General features: G+C 40.9%; 1 protein-coding gene across 1 annotated transcript; it reads left to right on the top strand.

The window, feature by feature from the left end:
- Positions 1-933: 933 nt before the first annotated feature.
- On the top strand, positions 934-20077 carry LOC127585657 (WW domain-binding protein 11). Its single transcript, XM_052043291.1, has 11 exons — positions 934-1126; positions 3528-3559; positions 5102-5195; positions 5708-5904; positions 8460-8593; positions 9480-9679; positions 9806-10006; positions 11736-11837; positions 13378-13659; positions 16025-16207; positions 17998-20077. Exons 1-11 carry the CDS (start codon positions 1063-1065, stop codon positions 18411-18413), a joined length of 1905 nt encoding a protein of 634 aa, XP_051899251.1. The 5' UTR covers positions 934-1062; the 3' UTR covers positions 18414-20077.
- The last annotated feature ends 3530 nt before the right edge of the window (positions 20078-23607 follow it).

Genomic DNA, 23607 nt, shown 5'->3' with positions numbered 1-23607 from the left:
GTGTAAGTGCATACTGATTGGCACAATGTGCACTAATGTACCGTTAAATCTCTGTTGCATAATTATTTTCTATCTCATAATATATTTTATTGATTAAAAGTTTATTTGTACATAATACAGAACATACAAGTCAACATTTTCATCCCAAGTTATGTTATTCCCATTCCTTAACATTAGCAATGGCACCATTTATCATTTATATAACATGCTTGAGCAAATAGTTCATTGGGTTTTAACAGATTCCAACTGCTTCATGTGCAAAGGTGGGAGGACCTTAAACCGTGATCCTTCCCCACAGAACCCTTACAGTTGCTGCACGCAGCCTCAGAACATAGTCCTGGACCTTATAGAGCAGGCCAGTTTGTAGCACTTGGTCATGGATAACACCTTGCTCTGGAATAAAAACAAAACAAAAATGTTGGAAGCTCTCAGCAGGCCAGGCAGCATCTGTGGAAAGAAAAATTAACATTTCAGCTCAAATGCCCTTCAATAGAGTTAGGGACATCAGAACTTGCTCTTGAAGACCTGAGCTTGGAGCAGATCAGAGGAGGCTTTGAGTCATTGGTTCTCCAGCAACAGTTGATGTTTATTTCAGTGAGTGTGTGACAGCAGCCCATTATGTAGTTGATCTGGATGAATACCCCTGCATCTTCCCCCGTCAAAAGTATATTCTGGAATGAGATGTGAAGAGGTCTCACTTGACTGCAGTGGGAGGTGTTGTCCATACTCAGACCTGGCAGGGATGATGTGATGGGCACCAACCAAGCAAGGTCACGGTGCTCGCTTGAAAGGTCCGACGGGATCCATCGCTCCTCACCTCCTCGGCCTCCAGGGCTCGAATATATTAACAGTGGCTCTCACTTTGAAGGTTTTAGTGTCAAAGTGTCTCTCCCTTGCCAGAAATAAAACTCACTCGGAAGCGGAAATAACGGCGAGCCGGGTGAAAGGTCGTTGCTAAGATGAAGATGGCGGGCAGGCGGGGTGCCTGAGGTTGCGGGTGCTCTTGAGTTGCGTTGGTTTTTTAATTTCGGCGGCGGAGGGAGGGAGAAGAGCGGCGCCAAGATGGGTCGGAGATCGACCAGTTCCACCAAGAGCGGGAAGTTCATGAACCCGACGGACCAGGCCCGTGAGTGCGGGGAGAGGGACGGGGGAACCGAGGCCTTGGCTGGGGTCCGGGGTTGGGGCCTGGGCTGGTTTATCGCGGATAAAACATAGTCTGGGACGCTGGATTGTGAATAAAATGTCGAGTTGTGGGTAAAGAAGGCCCCAGACACATCTAAAATTAAACCAGCTTTGACTCCGCACATTAGATCTGCAGCATTAGACTGGTACATCGTACATTGCACTCAGTCTCTCTAATTTTGCTGATCGTGTGTCCAGTGGGGAGCTTTCTGCTCACAGGTTCATGCAGAGACTTGGGCACATCATTCGGGCTGACACATGTTGTTGATGGAAGGACAGCATCACTGCTCTCATAGGGGTAGGGCTGAGGGGGTGCTGCGTTGTTGTAGGACCTTAGACTGAATGCAAGACATCTTCTCAATTTTTCACAAGTCCAATAATATTCCACTACCAGATGCAGATTTTCCTTGCAGCTTCAGCATTTTGAAGGGATTGCTCCCTTTGCAACCACCCCCCCCGTTTGCTCTTCAGTCCCCACCAATCATTCTGTGTCCTTTGGCACTTTCGCATGCAACAGCAGGAGATGTGACACCTGAATTTTCACTTCTATCTTTCTAGTGAAGCAGTGATTTACTTGCACTTTTTCCAATCTAATGTACTGCATTCAATGCTCACAATGTGGTCTCCTCTACATGGAAAAAAGAAAATGCCAATTAGGTAATTGCTCTGTGGAGCACCTGCATTTGGGCTGCAGGGGCAAGCATGAGCTCCCTGTTGCCTGCTATTTTAATTCTCTATCCCACTCCCACTCTGACCTCTGTCTGTGGACTCTTGCACTGTTACAATGAGGCCCAACGTTAGCTTAATGAACAATTGGCAAGTTGGAGCCTTTTTGACAATGTTGGGTTCTCTAACTTTAGGTAACTCCTTTTTTTTTGTTGTTTCTATCAGAACTGGCCTTTTCTGCCAGTCATTCGTCTGTGTTTTTTGGCTCAGTTTTTTCACTCTATTCATATAACCTGGCCTGCTGTATTTGTCCCACAACCCTGCTGTTAGTAACATGTAACACACAAAAAAGCACATGTGATTCTAACTGCTAAACTAGCACATTAGCTCATTTGATCTCACCTTATCAAAGATATTCCCTTTGTCCTACCCATCCTATCTTTACTGATACTGAAAACTAACTTGTTTCTCTCCTTCCCAGCTCTGACAAAGGGTCTTGGACTTGAAACATTAACTCTTTCTCTTTCCACAGCTGCTGCTGTCTTGTTGATTGTTTCCAGCATTATCTGTGTTAATGTCAGATTTCCAGCATCTGCAGATCTTTTGGCAATAGTTGAGGAAGAACAAGCAACTATTTCCTGGTGGCTTGACCATTATTTATTCCTCAACCAACATCACTAAAAGGGATTATGAAGAAAAATACTGCAGGTGCTAGAAATTTAAAATAATACCAAAAATACTGGAATTACTGGGAGGTCTGGTAGCCACAGAGTCATACAGCATGGAAACAGTCCCTTTGCCCCAACTTGCCTATGTTGATCAAGATCCCATCTAAGCTAGTCCTATTTGCCTACGATTGGCCCATATCCCATTAAACATTTCCTATCCATGTACCTGTCCTTTAAATGTTGTTATTGTTCCTGCCTCAACCACTTCCTCTGGCAGGTCATTCCATATACAGACCCTCTGGGTGAAACACTTGCCCCTCGGGTTTCTATTAAACCTCCCTCTCACCTTAAACCTATGCCCTCAAGTTCTTGATTTCCCCAACTCTTGTGGGGTGGGGGGGAGGTGGGGGAAGCCTGTGTGCATTTACCCTATCTATGCCTGTCATAATTTTTCCTCTCCACTGGGGAAACCAAATGCAAATTGAGTGACCACTTTGCAAAACTCCTGTTGCTTTGATCCTCCATCCCACTCCTACTCTGATCTCTGCCTTTGGCCTCATACTGTTTCAACAACAAACTCGAGGACCAGCGAATGATGAAAGAAGGCAGACTTTGTGTTTGTAGTCAGATACCTTTCATTAGAACATATTTCTAAGTAAAGGTTATTGACCCGGAACATCAACCCCATTCCTGCCTCACTTCCAGTGTATTTACAGACAGATTTCTATCACTTTCTGTTTTCATTTCACTAAAATTGATGGTATATTCATTGACACCTTATGGTTTTTGGTAGTTTGCTCTGCAGAAACTGCTGTGATTCTTACTTAACAACAAAAGCTTTGTACTTTGAAAAGTTGTCATTGATTTTAAAGCCTGTTGGGTGTCTTGAGGTTGTGAAAGGTTCTGTAGAACTTGCTTTGGGAAAATTTATGTAGAAGATTGTTCTTTCTTTTTCTTTCATCTAGTCTTCTGTTCCAATCTAATTCACAATTTTTCTTTATTTGAAAACAGGAAAAGAGGCCAGGAAACGGGAATTGAAAAAGGTGAGGCAACTTGTGTGGTATAGCAGAGCTGAAGAATCATTGCTTTGATGTTTTTTTTGGATGTATTTAGTGCAAACCTTTGCATGATTTATGTGCCATAGAAGATAAAGGAACTATTGCATTAAATATCGAACTGCATGAAACCATAGATCAATCAGCTCACCAGGCCTTGTTGGGATATATCCTCCAGGTGAACAGTTGTTCTAATTTTCTTGCCTTGTTGCCATTTCTAGAACATAGAAACATAGAAAACCTACAGCACAATTCAGGCCCTTTGGCCCACAAAGCTGTGCTGAACATGTCCCTACCTTAGCAATTACTAGGCTTACCCATAGCCCTCTATTTTTCTAAGCTCCGTGTACCTATCCAAAAGTTTCTTAAAAGACCCTATGGTATCCGCCTCCACCACTGTTGCCAGCAGCCCATTCCACACACTCACTACTCTCTGAGTAAAAAAAAAACTTACCCCTGACATCTCTGTACCTACTCCCCAGCACCTTAAACCTGTGTCCTCTTGTGGCAACCATTTCAGCCCTGGGAAAAAGCCTCTGACTATCCACACGATCAATGCCTCTTATCTTATACACCTCTATCAGGTCACCTCTCATCCTCTGTTGCTCTAAGGAGAAAAGGCCGAGTTCACTCAACCTGTTTTCATAAGGCATGCTCCCCAATCCAGGCAACATCCTTGAAAATCTCTTCTGCACCCTTTCTATGGTTTCCACATCCTTCCTGTAGTGAGGCGACCAGAACTGAGCACAGTATTCCAAGTGGGGTCTGACCAGGGTCCTATATAGCTGCAACATTACCTCTCGGCTCCTAAATTCAATTCTACGATTGATGAAGGACAAATACACTGTATGCCTTCTTAACCACAGAGTCAACCTGCGCAGCTGTTTCTCTTCAACTTCTTTTTCTTCAATCATTCAAGTTTTGAATGCTGAAATGGCTTCTGCCCAATTGCAAACTGCACGTAAAGAAGTTTTGCCTGGCTTTTCTAAATCTATTGCACTCTCAACCCTTTCTTCATATAATGTTCCACTGATAGTTTGATATGTTTATTGAACAACTTGTGAATCTGAGCCATTCCCAGCAGAAGGTCCCAAGGTTAATCCCTGGGCTCTGCTGTTTTAAGCTGGATAGCAGTTGAGGTTCTGCAGTTAACTTCAATGTTCCTGGTTTTGGAAGTGGATGGAAGGAAAGCATTTTGTCCTAATTTTCTCTTCATAACTATTGAGTTTAAAGAGAGAAAAATCCAAAGGAGCAATGACCATTGTAGCATGGAGAGAATAGAGAGCAGAAAGATTGCAAATTGGAATGGGACGGATTGAGACTGGTGATATTTTCAAAAGAAAAACACCTAATGGATTAGTTGTCATGTGCCAACATGCACGTAATCTTAGCTGCATGGTTTCTTGGCTTCACATTGTGTTAATTCAGTTAAGTTTCTAGCAATGTTTTTTTAAAATGATCTGCAAATCATTCTGGTTTTAAACTTAAGCGGGAGTAATTCCTGGGTAACTTGTGCTTTATACCTAACAGAACAAGAAGCAGCGAATGATGGTGCGGGCAGCTGTGCTCAAGATGAAGGACCCCAAACAAATAATCAAAGACATGGAGAAACTGGATGAAATGGGTAAAGAAATTAGAAGAATATTCCAGGAAAGAACAATAGGATAACTTTATTTAAGAATACATTTAAGATATTGGGGTAACTGTTCTTGTTTTTGAAAAAAAATGTTTCCATTATATTTAAATTATATTGCTGTCCATTTTCATGCTTGGAGTGAAATTGACAAAGGGGTTGGATATCTTGAGATAAAACCCTAATATTCCAATCACATAAGCAACAATCATGCCATTTAAGTCTAATTTCCATTTTGTTTTGTGTATCCAGCACTATTTATGATTATCCAGTGTTCCATTTAGAATGAACAGCAGACTCTGGCTCATGCTTGGAGGAGACCACAAGGATACATCACATTGCTGGGTTGGGGTTTGGCAGATTGTTTTTAAGTGCTTACACCAGGTTTTTGATTGTATTTAGTGTGCAACTTTGGTGCTTAGTACTGTCAGTGTGCACAAAGTAAAGGTGTTTGTTTTGCATGCTGGTTTGAGATGTCTGACTTTTTCTCAAATATTCTGCAGAGTTCAATCCTGTTCAACAACCCCAGCTTAATGAGAAAGTATTGAAAGATAAACGGAAAAAACTCCGAGAGACATTTGAGAGAATCCTGCGTCTGTATGAGAAGGAAAATACTGATTTTTATAAGGAGCTGCGGAAGCTTGAGACCGAATATGAACAAAAACGATCCCAACTCTGCCAGTTCTTTGATGCTGTCAAGGTGAGGGATGTTGGAGCCATTTCTGTGTTACAGAAACGTTTGTATTTAATTTTTTAAACTAGAATGTTCCTTCTACTCGCTTCCATTGAAAGCTCTTGATTATAAAATAATGACATTTCTTAATCACTTAGTTTTAGTGAATAGTTACTTTGCTTTATGTGGTACCTTGTTATTCCAATGTTTAACTTCCTTTACTGGAAACATGCCCTAGTTCTGTGCATTTCTGCTTTGGCCTCTATCTCCTTATTGTGCCGGTATAGTGTTACAAACCAGCAACAAAAGAAACACACTGAGTCATGTCTAAGTGTTTAAAAAAGCTATTTTATTAATAACTACTTATGATAATAAGAAAAATAAAAGTAAAAATGTTAGATCTTAAACATTAACCCCAAAAACTAAACTCAAGTATGTGTGTGTGTGGCAAATTCCCAAACTCCAAGTCCAGGAGTAGTTCTCAAAGTTCAGTTCAGCAAGTCATAAGGTGAAACGTGAGCAAAGTCTTCTTCAACAACCACTGTTGACTGAAGACAAAACGTAGAGAGAAAATAGAGAGTAATTACGAAATGCAAATGTTCCACGACAGAACCCATATGACACCTCTGTCTACTCAGCAGTGACTACTCCGCTGCTTTGTTCCAAAGCATCTGCCACGCCGAAAGGCACTCAAATTGTGGCCGTCCACACAAATACCTGTTTCCTTCTACAGGTCAACAACAAAGTGGACTCCACTGGATTATTCCAAAAATCCATACGTGGATTGTAGTGACAGGCACAGTTATTGTTTCTCATCCATCGATAGAGACTAGCAGACTGGTCTCTCTCGCTCTCCTCCAAAAACGTCATTATGTCCTTATCGTCTGTTCTTGTCATCATCACGCCCCACACACACACACACCCACACACACCCTTATGTCCCATCATAAAGGGACATACCAATAGTAACCTAGTGCATAAGAGTAGAATGCAGCAGTAAATTAAATGTATGTTTTGTTCAACTTTATGTTGTTTTTAGTATGTTTGGAGATAGATTGGAGAATATTTGTTTCCATATTAACAACATCACTCGCAAAGATCACAGAGCTATTGGTGAGGAATATTGTCACTCTAGTTCAGTGGTATTTCTCTTTCAGGATTGAGGCACATTGCTCAGGCAGGATATGAAGTGATGTGATCTCTATTTAACTGTGCTGTACCCCATCTGGCAATATTGATGTGAAACTGAGAGAGGAACTCATCTGTTTTAAGAAAAATGTATTCTGCCTTCTGTGTTTGATTTGTTCATCTGTGTACAATTCCAATTACTGTCATTTTCCATTTTTTTTAAAAATCATTATTTTACGTCTTGTATTCTTTGATTTGAATGCATACAAAGTAGTTGTATTCACATCAGCTATGTGGGAGTATCTAACCATGGATTTGATTGCGATCTGTTGAGCCACACCGGTAAATCTCTGATAAGTTTTTGGTGTAGTCAGCCATTGTTTTATTGGCGCTATGATTTTGCAGTTCTTGGGGTGTGCCACTAAATGTTTGAAGCCAGGTCTCTCCAGGGTCTATGGTGCTATGATCGGAGTTTGTCATCTTTACTTTTCCTTTTGCTTCACACCCATGACTAATGGATAAAATAAACTATAAAGCAGATGCATTGCATTGACAAAGTGAAGAGGTCAAGACTTCAGTCTACATCAGGAGACAGTATTTTAATATTGCACATTGCTCTGTTGACCTTTTTGAAGGTGCTGGTTATCGACCTTTTCTCCTGTCTTCTGCAATGAAGACTAATGCCTCAAGATGGAGATGAGGATTCCAAAGGGGACTTGCATAACTTTGTTAATGGAAGAACATTGCCCCGTGGCAAGGCTCTCTGTTGCAATTATTACCAGATGTTGCTTTGGAAGAGGCTTTCACTTAGAACAGATATTTACAGATGGTGTTTTACGCGTGGAGCTGTACTGAAATCAACAGGATGAGCGTAGCACATTGTATTCTGTAGCCTGGCTCTGATTCAAGATCAAGGGAGGACTGAGAGCAAACTCTGAGCCCAGTAGGAAATGACAAAATGGGAGTAGTTATTATTGGTGAGCAAAGTGTGGTTAAGGATTTCAACTAACGTTATCAGAATATCTTGTTTGTCCTTTCTAAGTGACAAGGGATTGATTGGTCATAAATCTGTGTATTTGAAAATAAATACCTTGTGCTAAAGCAGTCCCTGAAGATGGTATTGCTTTCCTCTGGTTTTAGTCAAGCTTTTAAACCTCAAGCCATTTATTTGGTCCACTGATCAGGGGGAAAAAAATAAAACAACTCAATTGGTAATCATTCAGGAGACCGTCCAAACCGATCCCTGCTGCTGCGGGATATTTATAATTCCAGTGCAGTTCTTGGTAGGTTTCTGTCTGCTTCACTTTTTGAAAGCATTCAAAGCAAAGAAACCTGATTGGAATAATGTATATCAAAGATCATTGTTAGTGCTATAAGATTGTGACTATCCTAAAACAAAATACATTGTACAAAGGAACAAAGATAAGCATGTGGCTGTTTGCTTGCTTGAACAGAATGCCCAACATGTGGAGGTGGAAAGTATTCCGCTACCGGATATGCCTCATGCGCCATCAAACATCATGATTCAGGACATACCCCTTCCTGGAACTCAGCCACCATCCATATTGAAGAAAACATCAGCTTATGGGTGAGCAATAATTAAGTTGTATGAGAAGCTCCTTTGGCAAGCACTTGAACAGGGAATGTTTAAAGCAAGAAGCATTGGCTTTGGGATATGAAGCTCAGTGTTTTCTATTGACATCCAAATCCTGAAAATATTAAACAAAAATTTGGGGGTACTTAATGTTTCTACTGGGCTTGTCAATCAGGAGAGACTTCAGGAATTTATTCTAGGTAAGTGTGAGTAGTGAAGTGAAGAGAGCAGGCAGCTCATTGCTTACTGAGGCTGCCTGGATGGAAGTTACTTCTTTAATGGGTTATACCATTCATTGGAGCTGAGAGGAGTTGGCTTGCAGGTGAGACGTGTGTGACATTATGAAGGTTCTGGCTTGGATATTAGGACTTGCATACACGTTGCCTTTTCCACACTTGATTTTATGGTAGGATATAGTGGAAATGTTTATGATTTACTCATCAATCACTAGAGACATTACACAAGTAAAATCATGATAAAGTGAAGCAGTATTTGAGGGTGAGGATTAATTAAAGTTGGTTGTAGTTCAGGAGGAACAAAGGACTGCAGATGCTAGATGAAAAATGTGATGCTGGAGGAACTCAGCAGGCCAGGCAGCATCCGTGGAGAAAAGCAGGTGGTCAACATTTCAGGGTCAGGACCCTGAAGAGGGTACATGGATGGTATGGAAGGTACATGGATGTTTTTAATATTAATATCCATGCAGAAATGAGACCAATAAACTGTGGGTTTTATCTTAATTACTATTGATAGTATGTTAGACTGAGTACTTGGAACTACAGACGTGCATTTAGTGTTGGGGCAATATGAAGTGATTTTCTTTTTTAGTGGGTTTTAATAGGAGGGGGAAATGTCATAAATCATTTATTTTTGTTCGCAGACCACCCTCCAAACCCGTTACACTCATGCCCCTTCCTTCATATGGGGTTCCACGATTGCCACCTGGGAAGAAACCACCCGGTCCTCCCCCAGGTCCTCCTCCACCACAGGTGTTAGCACTTTATGCCCGAAGAATGGGCCCTCCTCCAGGTTTGCCTCTGAAGGGAAAGGATGAAGATAATGTCTATGATCCTGAAACCGGTAAGACATCTTTTACTGAGGCTGGTGGTTGTCTTGTTGTGCTGCTCGAGTGTAATTTTGGAAATGTAGTTCTGCAGCGTCTGTGGATATTGTGTACATTATCCCAACCAGTCCTTTGCCTTTTAGCGATTCAGGATATGCAAGAGGATGACGAGGAGGAAGACAGTGGGGATGATGATTACAACGATGGTATGGAGCAGGATCAAGATGGCGATCGAGAAGATCAGGACGAAGACAGTGATGATTCAAAAGATAAAGACAGTGATGATGATGATGATTTTCGGCATCGAGATGAAGATGATGACAGGCTGGATGATGATAAGCCAGGTATACACTGCATTGTTTGGGTTGTTGACTCATAATTGAATTATAGTGTTACATACTACACATGGTCAATTTGTGGAATGGTCAAGTTTGACCCAATGCTTCACTGGTATGGATTTATTATTGTCACTTGTACCGAGGTACAGTCAAAAAACTTCTCTTGCATACCGATCGTACAGGTCAATTCATTATACAGTGCAGTTATATTGAGTTAGTACAGAGTGCATTGAGGTAGTACATGTAAAAACAATAACAATAAACAAATAATAACAGAGTAAAGTGTCACAGCTACAGAGAAAGTGCAGTGCAATAAGGTGCAAGGTCACAACAAGGTAGATTGTGAGGTCATAGTCCATCTCATCGTATAAGGGAACCATTCAATAGTCTTATCACAGTGGGGTAGAAGCTGTCCTTAAGTCTGGTGGTACGTGCCCTCAGGCTCCTGTATCTTCTACTGGATGGAACAGGAGAGAAAAGAGAATGACCCGGGTGGGTGGGGTCTTTGATTATGCTGGCTGCTTCACCAAGACAGCGAGAGGTAAAGACAGAGTCCAAGGAGGGAAGACTGGTGTCTGTGATGCGCTGGCCTGTGTCCACGACTCTCTGCAGTTTCTTGCGATCCTGGGCAGAGCGGTTGGCCTACCAAGCCGTGATGCAGCTTGGTACGTAACATATGTCATAGTAACATACATTGATCTCTGCGGTATTGCAGCACTACACTGTCAATCGTGTTTCCAATTTGTTGACGGATGCATTGTTCAAAAATGTACATTTTAAAAAGTACTTTTGTGAACATGATTTGAAACAGCTTCTAATTGAAGTAGAACCTGGAGTGGCTGCTTTACAAGTATCACATGCGTTGTCATTCATTTTGACTTGGCTGCTGAAACCCAAGTGGAATTTCATTGACGGACCATTTTCAAGAGAGCGGGGATTGGTGGCATTTCCTTATAGCTTGTGTCACGAACCAGCAACAAAAGAAACACACTGAGCATGATTCAGTGTTAAAAACTATTTTATTAATTACTACTTATGATAATACGTAAAATAAAAGTAAAAATGTTAGTATGTTAGAATTCAAAAATGTTAAACCTCGAACGTTAACCCCAAAACTAAACTCTTCGTGTGTGTGTGTGGCAAAGTCCAAAACTCCCAGTTCCGGAATGGTTCTTAAAGTTCAGTTCCGCAAGCCATAAGTTGAAACATGAGCAAGGGCTTCTTCAACAACCACCGTTGTCTGAAGATTAGACGTAGAGAAACATAGAGAGAGTAAATACGAAATCCAAATGTTCCACGATGGAACCCAAACGACACTTCAGTGTTTACTCGGTAGTGACTTCCTCACCCCGAAAAGCATCCGAATCGTGGTCGTCCACACACAAATACCTGTTTCCTTCTACAGGTCAGCAACAAAGTGAACTCCACCGGATTACTTCCAACTTCCATACATGGATTTCAGTGGCAGACACAGTTATTGTTTCTCATCCATCGATAGAGAAAACAAACAGGCTGGTGTCTCTCTCCCTTCTCTCTCTCTCTCCTTCTCCAACGTCATTACGTCCTTTATCTTCTATTGACGTAAGCACGCCCCACACACACATACACACACACTCTCTATCTTAAAGGGACTTTTACTGAGTCCGTAACACTTGACTGCTGTGCCCTTCATTTTATGTTGCTATTTACCAGAACATTGAAATATTTTAATGGATTATGTACTGTTTCTCCATAGGGCGCATTGTGCGGTTTGCAGATGTGCAGGACAAACACAAGAAGAAAAAGAAAAACCTGAAGGAACTGACTCCTCTGCAGGCAATGATGCTTCGGATGGCAGGTGAGTAATAATGCCCCTCACTGGAGAGGGTGGTGGTCCATGTAGAGGGAATGAAATGGTGGTACTGATGCAAGGGCATGTTGCTTCACATGAGAAAGCAGATGGTAGTGTACAGGGAACTCATACAAGCAGTCTAGGTAGCTGCTTAAGTAATGTTACAATTGTTTCTTTTGTCTGGCAAGCCCAGGAAAGTCCTAGCATTGATCTGCAGAGAATGCATGAGTTGGCTGATTATGGGCAAAGGGTCAATAGGTAATACTAATGTGGAAAGCAATACTGCAGCACTATAGATTGGAAATATTTAACATCAGGAATTGAAGTAAACAGAGAAAGGTACGTTCCATCATGTGTGTGAATTAATTATTGGCAATGTCTAAAGAATAGGATCTCGGGTAAGAAATAAGGTGTAATTTTTGTCAGTTGGAGATGTTGGGATCTGGAAGATTTTATAAGTGGTTGCCTAATTCTATAAGTAAATATAAAAGGGAGTTTGGCAAGAACTTGCAGAATTAGGAACAAATAGCAGGAATGCAGGAGTAGGCCATAGAGCCCTTGATCCTGTTCACCTTTTGGTTATAAGACCTGGCCAGACTAAGTACAATTACTCTTTCAAAGACGCAGCACAGACATGGTGGTCTGATTGTTCACTTTTGTACTATAAATATCTATGATTTTATGAGGAAAGCTCATAATATTGAAATGTGTAATTTATTGGCTCCCCACACATGGTCTTGGCTATTACCTCAGGGAAAATTCAGCTGCTGTCCAATAGCTAGAGATACCTTTACGAACATTAGTTCAGGGTTACCTCAGTATGTGAAATAGCCTGTGATCCTTGACAGATAAGCTACATGAAGAATGGCCAGCTGCTGCAGATGGCAAAGGATTTGCTTTTTGTAATTGAACTGGAACAACAATCGATGTAGTGGAAGAAAATTAATTTGGGTTGAAGGGTTTGCGGGGTGAGTGGAAAGAGTAAAGAAAGCCCTGAAAGGTCAAATAGACATGAGATAGAAACCACTTCTGTGATGTAGAAGTGGGCCCTGAAATTCCACAGTGGTTCTCTCAATTAAATATGCATTTTATCCTTTTTCTCTCGAGTTCATGTCTCCTGCTGATGTTATAATTGGAGACTGATAGAGATCTTGTAGAATTTAAGGGCCATGTATTTTACAACTAATATAAGGCAGCTAGCGAGAATTACCAGGATAGTGTACCTGAAACCACGGTATTTGGCTTTGTTGTGCATGTGGATATCATGCAAACTCTCTCACAAGGAATTGTTGTATAAGATTAGGATTCATTGAATTGGGATGATATATTACTATGGGTTGGGTGTTGGTTAATGGAGCAACTGGGCATCAGATGTTTACCATTCATGTTGTTGTCTTAGAATATGGGAACAAGTGTAATGTATCTATATTTCCTGTCAGTACAAAGCTAGTTAGGAAGGTAACCTTGGAGGGTGCGCTAGAGGCTGTAAGTGTAGCTTTAGGGAAGTGTAAATAGAAATTAAAATGCAGTATCTGCTTTGTAATAGGACAAGACTTCCCAGAGGATGAAGAGGAAGAGGAGGAGGAGCCCAGTACGGAGGGGGGCACTGAAGAAGAGAAGATGGATACGGAGGAGCAAAATCATGAAAAACGACAGCTGGAGGAAACCCAGCCAGAGGGACCGCAGGTACCACCACCAACTCAGATGCCTCCCAGAGCACCGATGCAAGCTCCACCAATGCCTGGGCCTCCTCCACTTGGACCTCCGCCTGCACCTCCGCTGAGACCCCCAGGGCCACCATCTGGTCTACCACCAGGACCACCCCCAGGTAAGAAACAAGATTGAAGTAGTGAAACAGCTCTGTGTTGTAATGGTGGGAATAACATCATTTATAATGGAAATTGAACATTTGAGAGTCCTGTTGTCGCACTGCATTTAACCAAGCATCAAGCTGTGAGCTTGCACTGTCTACCTTGCCAGGGGAAGTTGCTCAGCCTGACTTGAATAGAACTGAACTAATGCAATTCAAGCGTATACAGTTGAAGCAGAGTGGAGGACTTGGAAGAGTTAATGTTTAAACTGACACAAGGTTTTCTCTTTAAGCATTGCAGAATTGATTCTAACCCACAGGCAGTTGACTTTTGTGACAATCAGCGATGCAGTCAGTATAGTAGATTAATACTTTTTAAAGTAATGATTACGTTATGAATAGCACTTTCTCACATCTTGTCATTGGTGAAAGTGAAATAATTTGTGAGGGAAGAATGGATCTTTGGTGTGAGATCTTTGCCTTGTGTGTGTTTACGCCAGTTTATAGATTTCTAAGCCTTGAATAGCTAAAGGGCAATAATGTTTGAACTGGGATATGATATTTGGTAAAATAAAATTCAAGTAATTGAATTGAAGGAAGTGAAGCAAGCAGCAAATTTAATTTTGTTTTATTAATTGGATGCGTGTGTTGGCCTGAGGCATATTATTGCTAGTGCAGAGAGACCTGTACGCTGCATCTATCTATGCTGAATGCCCAAGTGCATATTTTTCCCATTGTGTGTCTAAAATAATGTTCTGTTCTTCATTAGTGATAATTCTCCCCTTTATCAGCTTAATATTCACCCATGCTTGGCTTTGGAAAATATTCTCCCATCCATAATAAATCTTTGACTCCTGTGCTTGCTCTGTCATTGACCAATTACCCAATTTGCAAGTTGTTCCAACACACTTGGAGTGGTATTTAAATTTGGACTCCTGAAATGTCCCTTAAATTAGAGTCATGTATTTGAAATTTTAAAGAGCAATGTGGAATCTTTTATGGGACATTATAAACATTGTAAACAGGATGGAAAACAGGAGTGTAGAAGATTCAGCATTTTGATGAACCATAAGAGCAGCAGCATAAGAAATAGAATCAGTAATAGGCCATTTATCCATTTAACCTGTTTTTCCATTCAATAAGATCATGGCTGATCTTTTACCTCAGAACTGCTTTCTTGTCCAAGCCCCATAATCTATTGATTGCCTTAATATCTAAATATCTATTGATCTCTGATTTGAATATACTCACCAACAGACCCTCCACAGTCCTCTTGGACAGAGAATTTCAAGAATTTATTGTCCTCCGGGTGAAGAAATTTTTATCCTGATTAGCCAATGACTTATTTCCAGATTGACCCCTAGTTCTGGACACCACAGATTGGGAAAAATATCATCCCTGCCAATCTCTCCTGTCTAACAAAGTCACCACTCCAGGAATTCATCTGGTGAACCTTTGCTTCACTATTTCCATTGTCCTTTGTTCTGAAACCAGACCTATTCACAACATAAGTGTACTCTCATTAGAACAGTCTATAATTGGAGCAAGGCATCTCTGCTTGGGTACTGAAATATTGTTGCAGTCAAGGCCAACATATTGATGCTTTCCAAGTTGCTTGCTGTACCTGTCAATTAACTCTTAAGTGATTCATGTACCAGGTCACTTTGAACCTTTTCAATTTTTCAATTTAAAAAAAAAATTCTCTGTCATTTTTCTTGCGGTGGATGACCTCACACATTTATTCCACTTGCCATGTCCTTGCCCATTCGTTTAACTTGCCTATATCACCTCAAGGCTTCTCTGCATTTTTCTCAGCCCAGACTGTTGCCTATCTTTGTATAATCAGCAAACTTACCTATATTACACTTGGTGCTGTCATCCAAGTCATTTGATCTAATTTGTGAACAGCTGGGCCCCAGCACTGATCCCTGCTACCATGGTTTGCAGCCTCCCAACCTGAAAATGACCCTTTTTACTCCTAATGTTGTCTGTTCGTTAGCCAATCCGCAATGCATAAATTACCCCCATTCGTGAGTGCTCTAATTTTGTTTAATAATTTCTTGTGTGACTCCTTTATTGAAGGCCATCTAAAAGTCCAACTAGTTTCATCTATTTTGCTAGTTACAACCTCAACAAAAAACACCACCAGGTTTGTCAAACATGATAGGTATTTGCCCTGCCCAATCCTGTTGTTATTTTAGGTACCTTGTTACATTAATAATAGATTCCAGCATTTTCCCCACCACTGTTGTCAAGCTAATTGGTCTATAGTTCCCTGTTTTCTCTCCTTTCTTAAATAGCAGAGTAATGATTGCTATGCCTGAATTGTGGGAGCCATGGTAGTATGTGTTTAGTCTGACTAATTGTGTGCTATTCATCACAGGGGCACCTCCATTCATACGACCACCAGGGTTGCCTGGAATCAGAGGACCGATTCCACGGCTGCTTCCTCCTGGACCACCACCTGGGCGACCTCCAGGCCCACCACCAGGACCCCCACCAGGCCTTCCTCCGGGCCCACCACCTCGGGGTCCCCCTCCAAGATTGCCACCACCTGCACCCCCAGGTAAGTTAGAATCCTTTGGGTATGTATGTTTATAAACAGCGGTCAAAACACTAATATACTCTTTCAGTCAAGATGACGGGTGTCAGCTGTCTATTTCCCTCCACATATGCTGCCTGACCCGCTTTGTTCCTCCAGCAGTTTGTTATTTGGCTTCAAGTTCCAGCATCCGCAGTCTCTTGTGTCTTCACTAATCATATGGTACCTGCTGGGTCTGTGAACTTACTGTCCATCTCCCACTTAACAGAATGAAACTGTTGCTAGCTTTACATTCAGCAGTTTATTTTCCTATTATCCTATCAACCAGATTAACTTCATCCACAGTTTATCTCCGTGCCAACCCTGGCCTTGCCCGATCAGAGATGCTACCTTTGTCCTCTCCATCCATCCCTTCCCACCCTCTCTACAATTTAAGACTAATGTTTTCTCTCTATCCCAGTACTGACAAAAAGTCTTTGTCCTGAAATGTTAACTGTTTCTCCTTCTGCAGATGCTGCTTGACCTGCCGAGTGTTTTCAGCATTTTTTGTCTTCGTTTCAGATTTACAGCATCAGCAGTTTTTGATTTTTAAGGGATTTTATTTTCCTATATTTAGTAGACCACTAATTGACTGGAAATATCCTATTTATCTTGAATATTGTTAAATGGACAAGAAAATGAAATCATTGATGTTTTGGAAGACAGGTTCTTGTATGCAGTCTCATAGCGATCAGTATGAAAAGCAACTGTTTAAGCAAACTCGTTTCTAATTCCAAAGCTAGTGTGACTATCAGTGATATGTATTAATAACAAAGTTTAGTTATTACTGAATGTAGGATGGAGAGTAAGCATTTTTAGACCCCTTTGTTCTACTATTCAATAAGACCTACTACATCAGTAGTATCTTGTTTTTCTAGCCCAAAACTGTTTCTCCGTGGATGCTGCCAGTCTTGCTGAGTATTTCCAACATTTTCTGTTTATTTCACTTATGAAAGCCCAAGCTCCAATTCTTAGACTGTGCCCTCTAGTGCAAGATTCTCTTGGTCTACTAAGACATCCCCTGTTAATATCTTGAAGGCTTCAATCAGATCAGAACTAAATACAGGGAAATATCAACAAAAGCTTGCTCTCTAGACGATGAGCACTGTCCCACTCCCTTAACCTATCAGAACCTTGAACTTGAGTTAGACATCTGTGCTGCCTAATGAGCAGTCACTTAGAATTATTACATCACCACTGCCCCCAACACGGCCCTGTTGAATGCTACCTTTTATAAAGCAGCTGGAATAAACATGCTTTTAAATGATGTCTGACTTCAGTAGCACAAAATTGGTACTTTTCTTATGTAAAATAACACCTTAAAAAATGTATAATGAATTCGCAAAAGGTGCGGAAAGAAAATGTATTTATTCATGCATTGGGTACAGATGCAGTATTTTGTTAGCTGGAATGCTATTAAAAATCAATCTGCTTCATGGGAGCCTTATGGCAATTTCTCTGAAGTACATTGGAAATAATGTACTGCTTCTGAACAAGTTACAGTAAACTGAAATTGACATTTGAAGTGTCAGATGAGTCATGAACAATCTGTCCAGACTGAAATTAAAGGAAGTTTATATTTAGATTAGTTTACTTTTATTTGATTTTATTTTGTGTTGCATTTCATGTATGTATCGTGCATGGTTTGACAACTTACACTTTAAAATGAAAATGAGTCTGCATTTCTATTTGTACAGTATGCTGAAAGAAAGTTCTTTGAGGAAACAAAAATCAATGAATAATTATCTGAAGTTGTCTAAATTTTTTTTCTCAAGGTATCCCACCTCCTCGACCAGGTATGATACGCCCACCGTTGGCTCCTCCACTTGGACCTGCACCACCGGGATTGTTCCCGCCAGCCCCTGTGCCGAACCCTGGTGTCCTCAGTGCTCCTCCAAGTCTCATCCAGCGACCGAAAATGGATGAGAATGTGACCACCATCGAGAAGAAAGCAATCGCCACGATCAGTGCGAAGCCCCAAATCACCAATCCAAAGGCAGAGATCACCCGCTTTGTGCCCACTGCCTTGCGAGTCAAGCGGGAAAGCAAGAGTCAGGTGCCACTGAAGAAAGGAGAGGAAGAGATTGTTGCCCCAACAAAGCCAATACCAAAAGCTGCACCTGCTGTCTCAATCCAAACAAAGGATGATATATATGAGTCTTTCATGAAAGAAATGGAAGGTCTTTTATAACTAACTCAGACTTGGCCCCTCCTTGTCCTAGACTACCATCCTCTCAGCAGTTTTCTTTATGTGTATATTCATCCCAAGTTTGCTTTTTCTTAAAACACATTACTGTAATATGAATGTTTATGTGGTACACTGATTTAACAATGGTTTTATATATATGTATGTAACTCAGCCCTGTAACCTGTACGGTTAGGAATTTTGCAGCTGAGAACAGACCCTTACTCAAGAGCTTTCAAACACTGTGGCTGAAGATCAGACTTGCTGCCTGCTTACAAGCCTCTAATGGCAGTTTAAAAAAAAGGGTTCCAGTAAAATGTTGTATCACATGTAGAGTTAAACATTTGTGGTGGTAGTTTGTTAGAATAAACATTATTATCAAAACCAGATTTAAAAGACGGCTGCTTCAAGGGTAAGGGATGTCAGGAATGACTTGTAGAGACGTTTCGCAGCAAATGCTGGGAAAAATATCATTTTCATTTGTGCATAACTTAAACCCAGGAGTCCCCAATGGTAGGTGTTTTATCCTTTAGCACTAACAATTTGAGAAAACAGTGAATAAAAAGAAGTTTGGAGCAAATCAGGTATCAGTGGTCATGCATTAGCAGTCATGAATCCCTCCAGGACAATACCTTAGCTCAACTAAATTGCTTTGAGTTGCTACAGTTATTAAACTGGCGGGCAAGGTGAGAGGGGACATTCTCCTATGGTTGTTTCCTGAAACTATTAACTAGAAATCTTACCTATTTTGTGTCGTGTGTGTGTGTATATAACCTTCAGTAGTATCTCTGCCCCGTCTTCCTCGAAGTGAATGCTTACTCTCTTCCTATTTTCATATTGTATGCTAATAATTTTGGTACTGTATCAGTACTGGTGTATACAGAGACAGAAGTTGGACTGGACTGGTAATAAGAGCTCCCACTAATCACTCTTGTTGCATTATAATAAGAATTCTCAGAATACCATTAAGATTTTCTTGGAAATTGATTGGGGGGGGACAAAAATAACCTGGTAATTCATCTTTTGCCGGGATGCAATGTGACATTAAAAATCTTGTGTTTAATTTTATTAAAAGCTTTTCTATGGAAAAGGACAACAATTTTTTGACATTCTGGAAATGAGAACTTTGAAAACAGTGTCCCAGATTTAATTTTTATTGGCATATTTGTTACAATTACTCTAGAGCTCATTGACCCCTATGTACAAAACCTTTTTTTCTCATGGTTTCACATCCTGCATTGCATACATTTAGGGCATGGATCGTTAAAGGCATCCCAGTACTTGTCTGTTGTCATCATCTGCATTCTAGGAGAAATTACTGAATGTTCATGAATGAGCAATGCTATTCTTGTGTGCCACTGCTAATTTATCATAAAAGTGCTGTAATGGTGGACCTATAGCCACCAATATTTCAGCCTTCAGTGAGAGATTTCAAAACATTCGGCATAAAGCAGGTAGCATCTGCAACTGTTGTATAAAAATTTTGTAAGTTTCCTATTTACACATTATGGAAACGGGTGGCTAGTCCAATTCAATCCAATATTCCAAGGACCTAATCAGAAAAGCACTGCAATTTTAAAAATGTTCATTGAGGTGAATTATGGTTGTATTGTTTGATCCTTTTGCTTTGTTTGTGTTCTACAGGATTGAAGTAAATAGAATTGGTTCAATTATGGAATCTCTTGTTTTTATTTGTACTTAAAATGGGGAATATTATACTAATTTATTTTGTCACCACAATCCACCTCTATCCTACAGGAGGAACAAGTGTTTGTTTATAACTTGAATAGCTAGTATATTAGTATCTGTGCCTCAATGAATCTGAAGGGTTCAAGTTCCACTCCAGGGATGAGGTTAAAAAGTCCAGGCTGATTTGTAGGGTAGTTTTGAAGAGAAACTGCACTGTTGGAGAGACCATCTTTCAGATGAGATTTTAAACTGAGCCCTGTGCTCTTGGGTAGATGTAAGCTCTGCCAATATTTATTCTTCACTCGACACTACTTAAAAATGATTATAACATTTCTGGGAATTTACTCTGTGCTAATTGCCAGCCACATTGCCTACATGTCAACAGAGATTGCATATAAAGTACTTCAGTGGCTGAAATGCACTTTGAGATGTCCTGAAAGAGTTGCAAAAGGTGTAATTGAAATGACAGTCTACTTTGAATAGCTAGTTTTGTTTAAATACAGTGTACATTGTTGTCTTTGCCTACCATTTATATGGAGAATATACGAATAAGTATATGTGCTCCTTTTGTCACATGTTGCCACCACCTGTCCTTATTGTGAAACAGTGTCCCCTTTCCCTCAACTCCTCAGGGAACAGTCTTCCCTGCATTTAGTCTATCAAACCCTTTAAGAATATTGTATTTTTCAAAGAGATCATCTCTCATTCTTCTAAATTCTGGAGAATAGTGCCTTTCTGTGTACAGCAAACCCTTCATCCTTGTAACTCATCTATTGAATATTTATTGCATTCCCTCTATGGTAAGAACACCTTTCTTAGGTAAGGAGAACAAAAGTGTACACGATACCCAAGGTCGGTCTTACTAAAGCCCTGTGCAATTGCAATAAGATGCCTTTACTCCTGCATTCAAATCCTCTCGTAATAAAGGTTAATATACCATTTGCCCTCTTAATCATTGCTGTAACTCTTAATCATTGTTGTTAGTCTTCAGCAAAGGGCACACCTAGATCCTTTTGAACATCAGCACTACCCAATCTCTACCATTTAGCAAATTCTCTGCTTTTCCATTATCTACACCAAAGTAGACTAACACTTTTTCCACATCATATTCTGCCTGCCATGTTCTCACTCATTCACTCAGCTTGTCGCTATCCCCTTGAGGTCTGTACATCCTCTCCCTAGTTTGCAAGCTAGCTTGGAAATATTTGAAAATAAAAAAAAATGAAGATGCTGAAAATCTGAAATAAAACATTGATTGGAAATATAACATTTGGTCCTTGATAGAGACTCTGAATAGCTGGGGCCTTAGCAATGATCCCTGCGGTACCCCACTAGTCATCCCACCTGCCATTGAGGACACCTTCAAGACACTGCCTCGAGAAGGCAGCATCCATCATTAAGGGCCCTCATCACCTGGGACATGCCCTCTTCACGTTACTACCTTTGGGGAGTAGGTGCAGGAGCCTGAAGACCCACGCTCAATGTTTCAGGAACAGCTTCTTCCCCTTCGCCATCAGATTGCTGAGTGGTCCATGAACCCATGAACACTACCTCGTTATTTCACTTTTGCACTATTTATTTATTTTTGTAACATAGTAATTTTTATGTCTTTATTTCTTGCACTGTGCTGCTGCTGCAAAACAACAAATTTCATGACATATGTCAGTGATGATAAACCTGACTCTGATTCATGACCTGCCAACCGGAGAATCTGTTGATTGCTAATCTTTGTTTACTGATGACCAATTCTTAATCCACGGCAGTATATTACCACCACCGCCCCCCCCCCACCCACCAATTTCACGTGCTCTAACCTTGTTGAGCAACCTATGCGAGACCTTATCTAACTTTTTCCAAAAATCTAAATGCATCACATCCACAGAGCTCCCTTGATCCATTAGTTACATTTTCAATGAAATCCAACAGGCTAGAAAACATTTTCATTTCATAAGTACATTGCTGCCTCTGCTCAAGCCTGTTACTCTAAGGTATTCTGTTATAACATCCTTTATTTTAGCTTTCTAATACTGGTGGTAGGCTAACAGGTTGGTAGCTCCCTGTCTTCTCTCTCCTTCCTGGCAATGTAAAAAATATATCCCCACAACCATTTGTAACCTGTCATGTTGGGGACTGTCCCTTTAAATCAGGGGATCGTCGTGCTGCGGGAACCGCTGGGATCACCATAGCAACTGAAACGCCAACATGGTGCAGTTAAGTGAGGTAAATGCGAGCTACGCGCCGTTTTACTGACTTTTAATCGGGATAATTCTTTCAAAGGGGAACTAAAACAGTTCCGATAACAAACTAACGTGTCCAACTGTTTATCCGAACTTCTCTCCAACAGATATAATCAAACCTGCGCTTTATTTACGAGCATAACGAGACCCTGGTTAAGCGCCCGCCCTGGAAACTCAGCTATTGGTCTATGAATCTGTCGATCAGAGTAGCTCCCGCCCTTTCATGATAGTTATTGGTCTTTATTTGTGATTGACATGAGATATCGTATTTTGATTGGCGGTCGGGACAAGTTCTATTTCATAATTAATATTCAGGGTCGTAGGAACATAGAAACAGGCTCTTCGGCCCGAGGAGATCTTGCCGACCATCAAACACCCATTTAACACTAATCCCATTTTACTCTCCACGCATTCCTATTCATTTCCCCACATTTCCTGGAGGAGGCTAAGGGGCGACCTGACGGAAGTATATAGAATTATCAGAGGTATTGATAGGGTAGATAGGTAGAGTCGTTTCCCCAGTGCAGAAATGTCAAATACTAGAGGACGTAGTTTTAAGGTGAGAGGGGGTAAGTTTTTTACACAGGGAGTGGTAGGTGCCTGGAACACGCTGCCAGGGGTGGTGGTGGAAGCAGACACAATAATGGTGTTTAGGAGGCATTTAGACAGACACACGAACATTCAGGGAATGGAGGGATACGGGTCATGTGCAGTTAGATAGATTTAGTTTAATTTGGTATCATGGTTGGCACAGACATTGTGGGCCGAAGCGTCTGTTCCTGTGTTGTGCTGTTCTGTGTTCTGTTCTGTCATTCACCTTTACACTAGGGGCAATTTACAGTGGCCAATTAACCCACCAACCCACACATCTTTGTGATGTGGGAGGAAACTGGAGCACCCAGAGGAAACTCATGGAGTCACGGAGAATGTGCAAACTCCACACAGACAGCACCAGAAGTCAGGATTGAACCTGGATCACTGGAGCTGTGTGGCAACAGCTGTACCAGCATGGAACAAGGACATTTAATCCAATGAGCTCATACCCACTCTATGTGACCCAGTCCAATTAGTAACACCCTGCTATCCTCTCTGTGTAATTTTTCCCCTGTTGATGTGTATCTAACTTACAATTTCCAAATTTGGAGCTCTAGTGAACTATGAGGATAATAATAAATTTCACAGAGGTATAGACAAGCTGGTGGAACAGGCAAATAAGTTGGAGGTGAATTTTAATACAGAGAAATGTGAAGGAGAGGTAATATAAATGAACTGGC

This window comes from Pristis pectinata, chromosome 33 (genome assembly GCF_009764475.1).
Source record: "Pristis pectinata isolate sPriPec2 chromosome 33, sPriPec2.1.pri, whole genome shotgun sequence".
NCBI lineage: Eukaryota > Metazoa > Chordata > Chondrichthyes > Rhinopristiformes > Pristidae > Pristis > Pristis pectinata.
Note: the sequence above shows the minus strand (reverse complement) of the source record. Positions and strands in the feature narration are given on the sequence as shown.

Coding starts and splice junctions, on each gene's coding strand:
- LOC127585657 (XM_052043291.1), top strand. CDS start 1,063: ATGGGTCGGAGATCGACCAGTTCCACCAAGAGCGGGAAGTTCATGAAC. Junction 1,127..3,527: donor GAACCCGACGGACCAGGCCC/GTGAGTGCGGGG, acceptor ATTTGAAAACAG/GAAAAGAGGCCAGGAAACGG. Junction 10,007..11,735: donor GCTGGATGATGATAAGCCAG/GTATACACTGCA, acceptor GTTTCTCCATAG/GGCGCATTGTGCGGTTTGCA.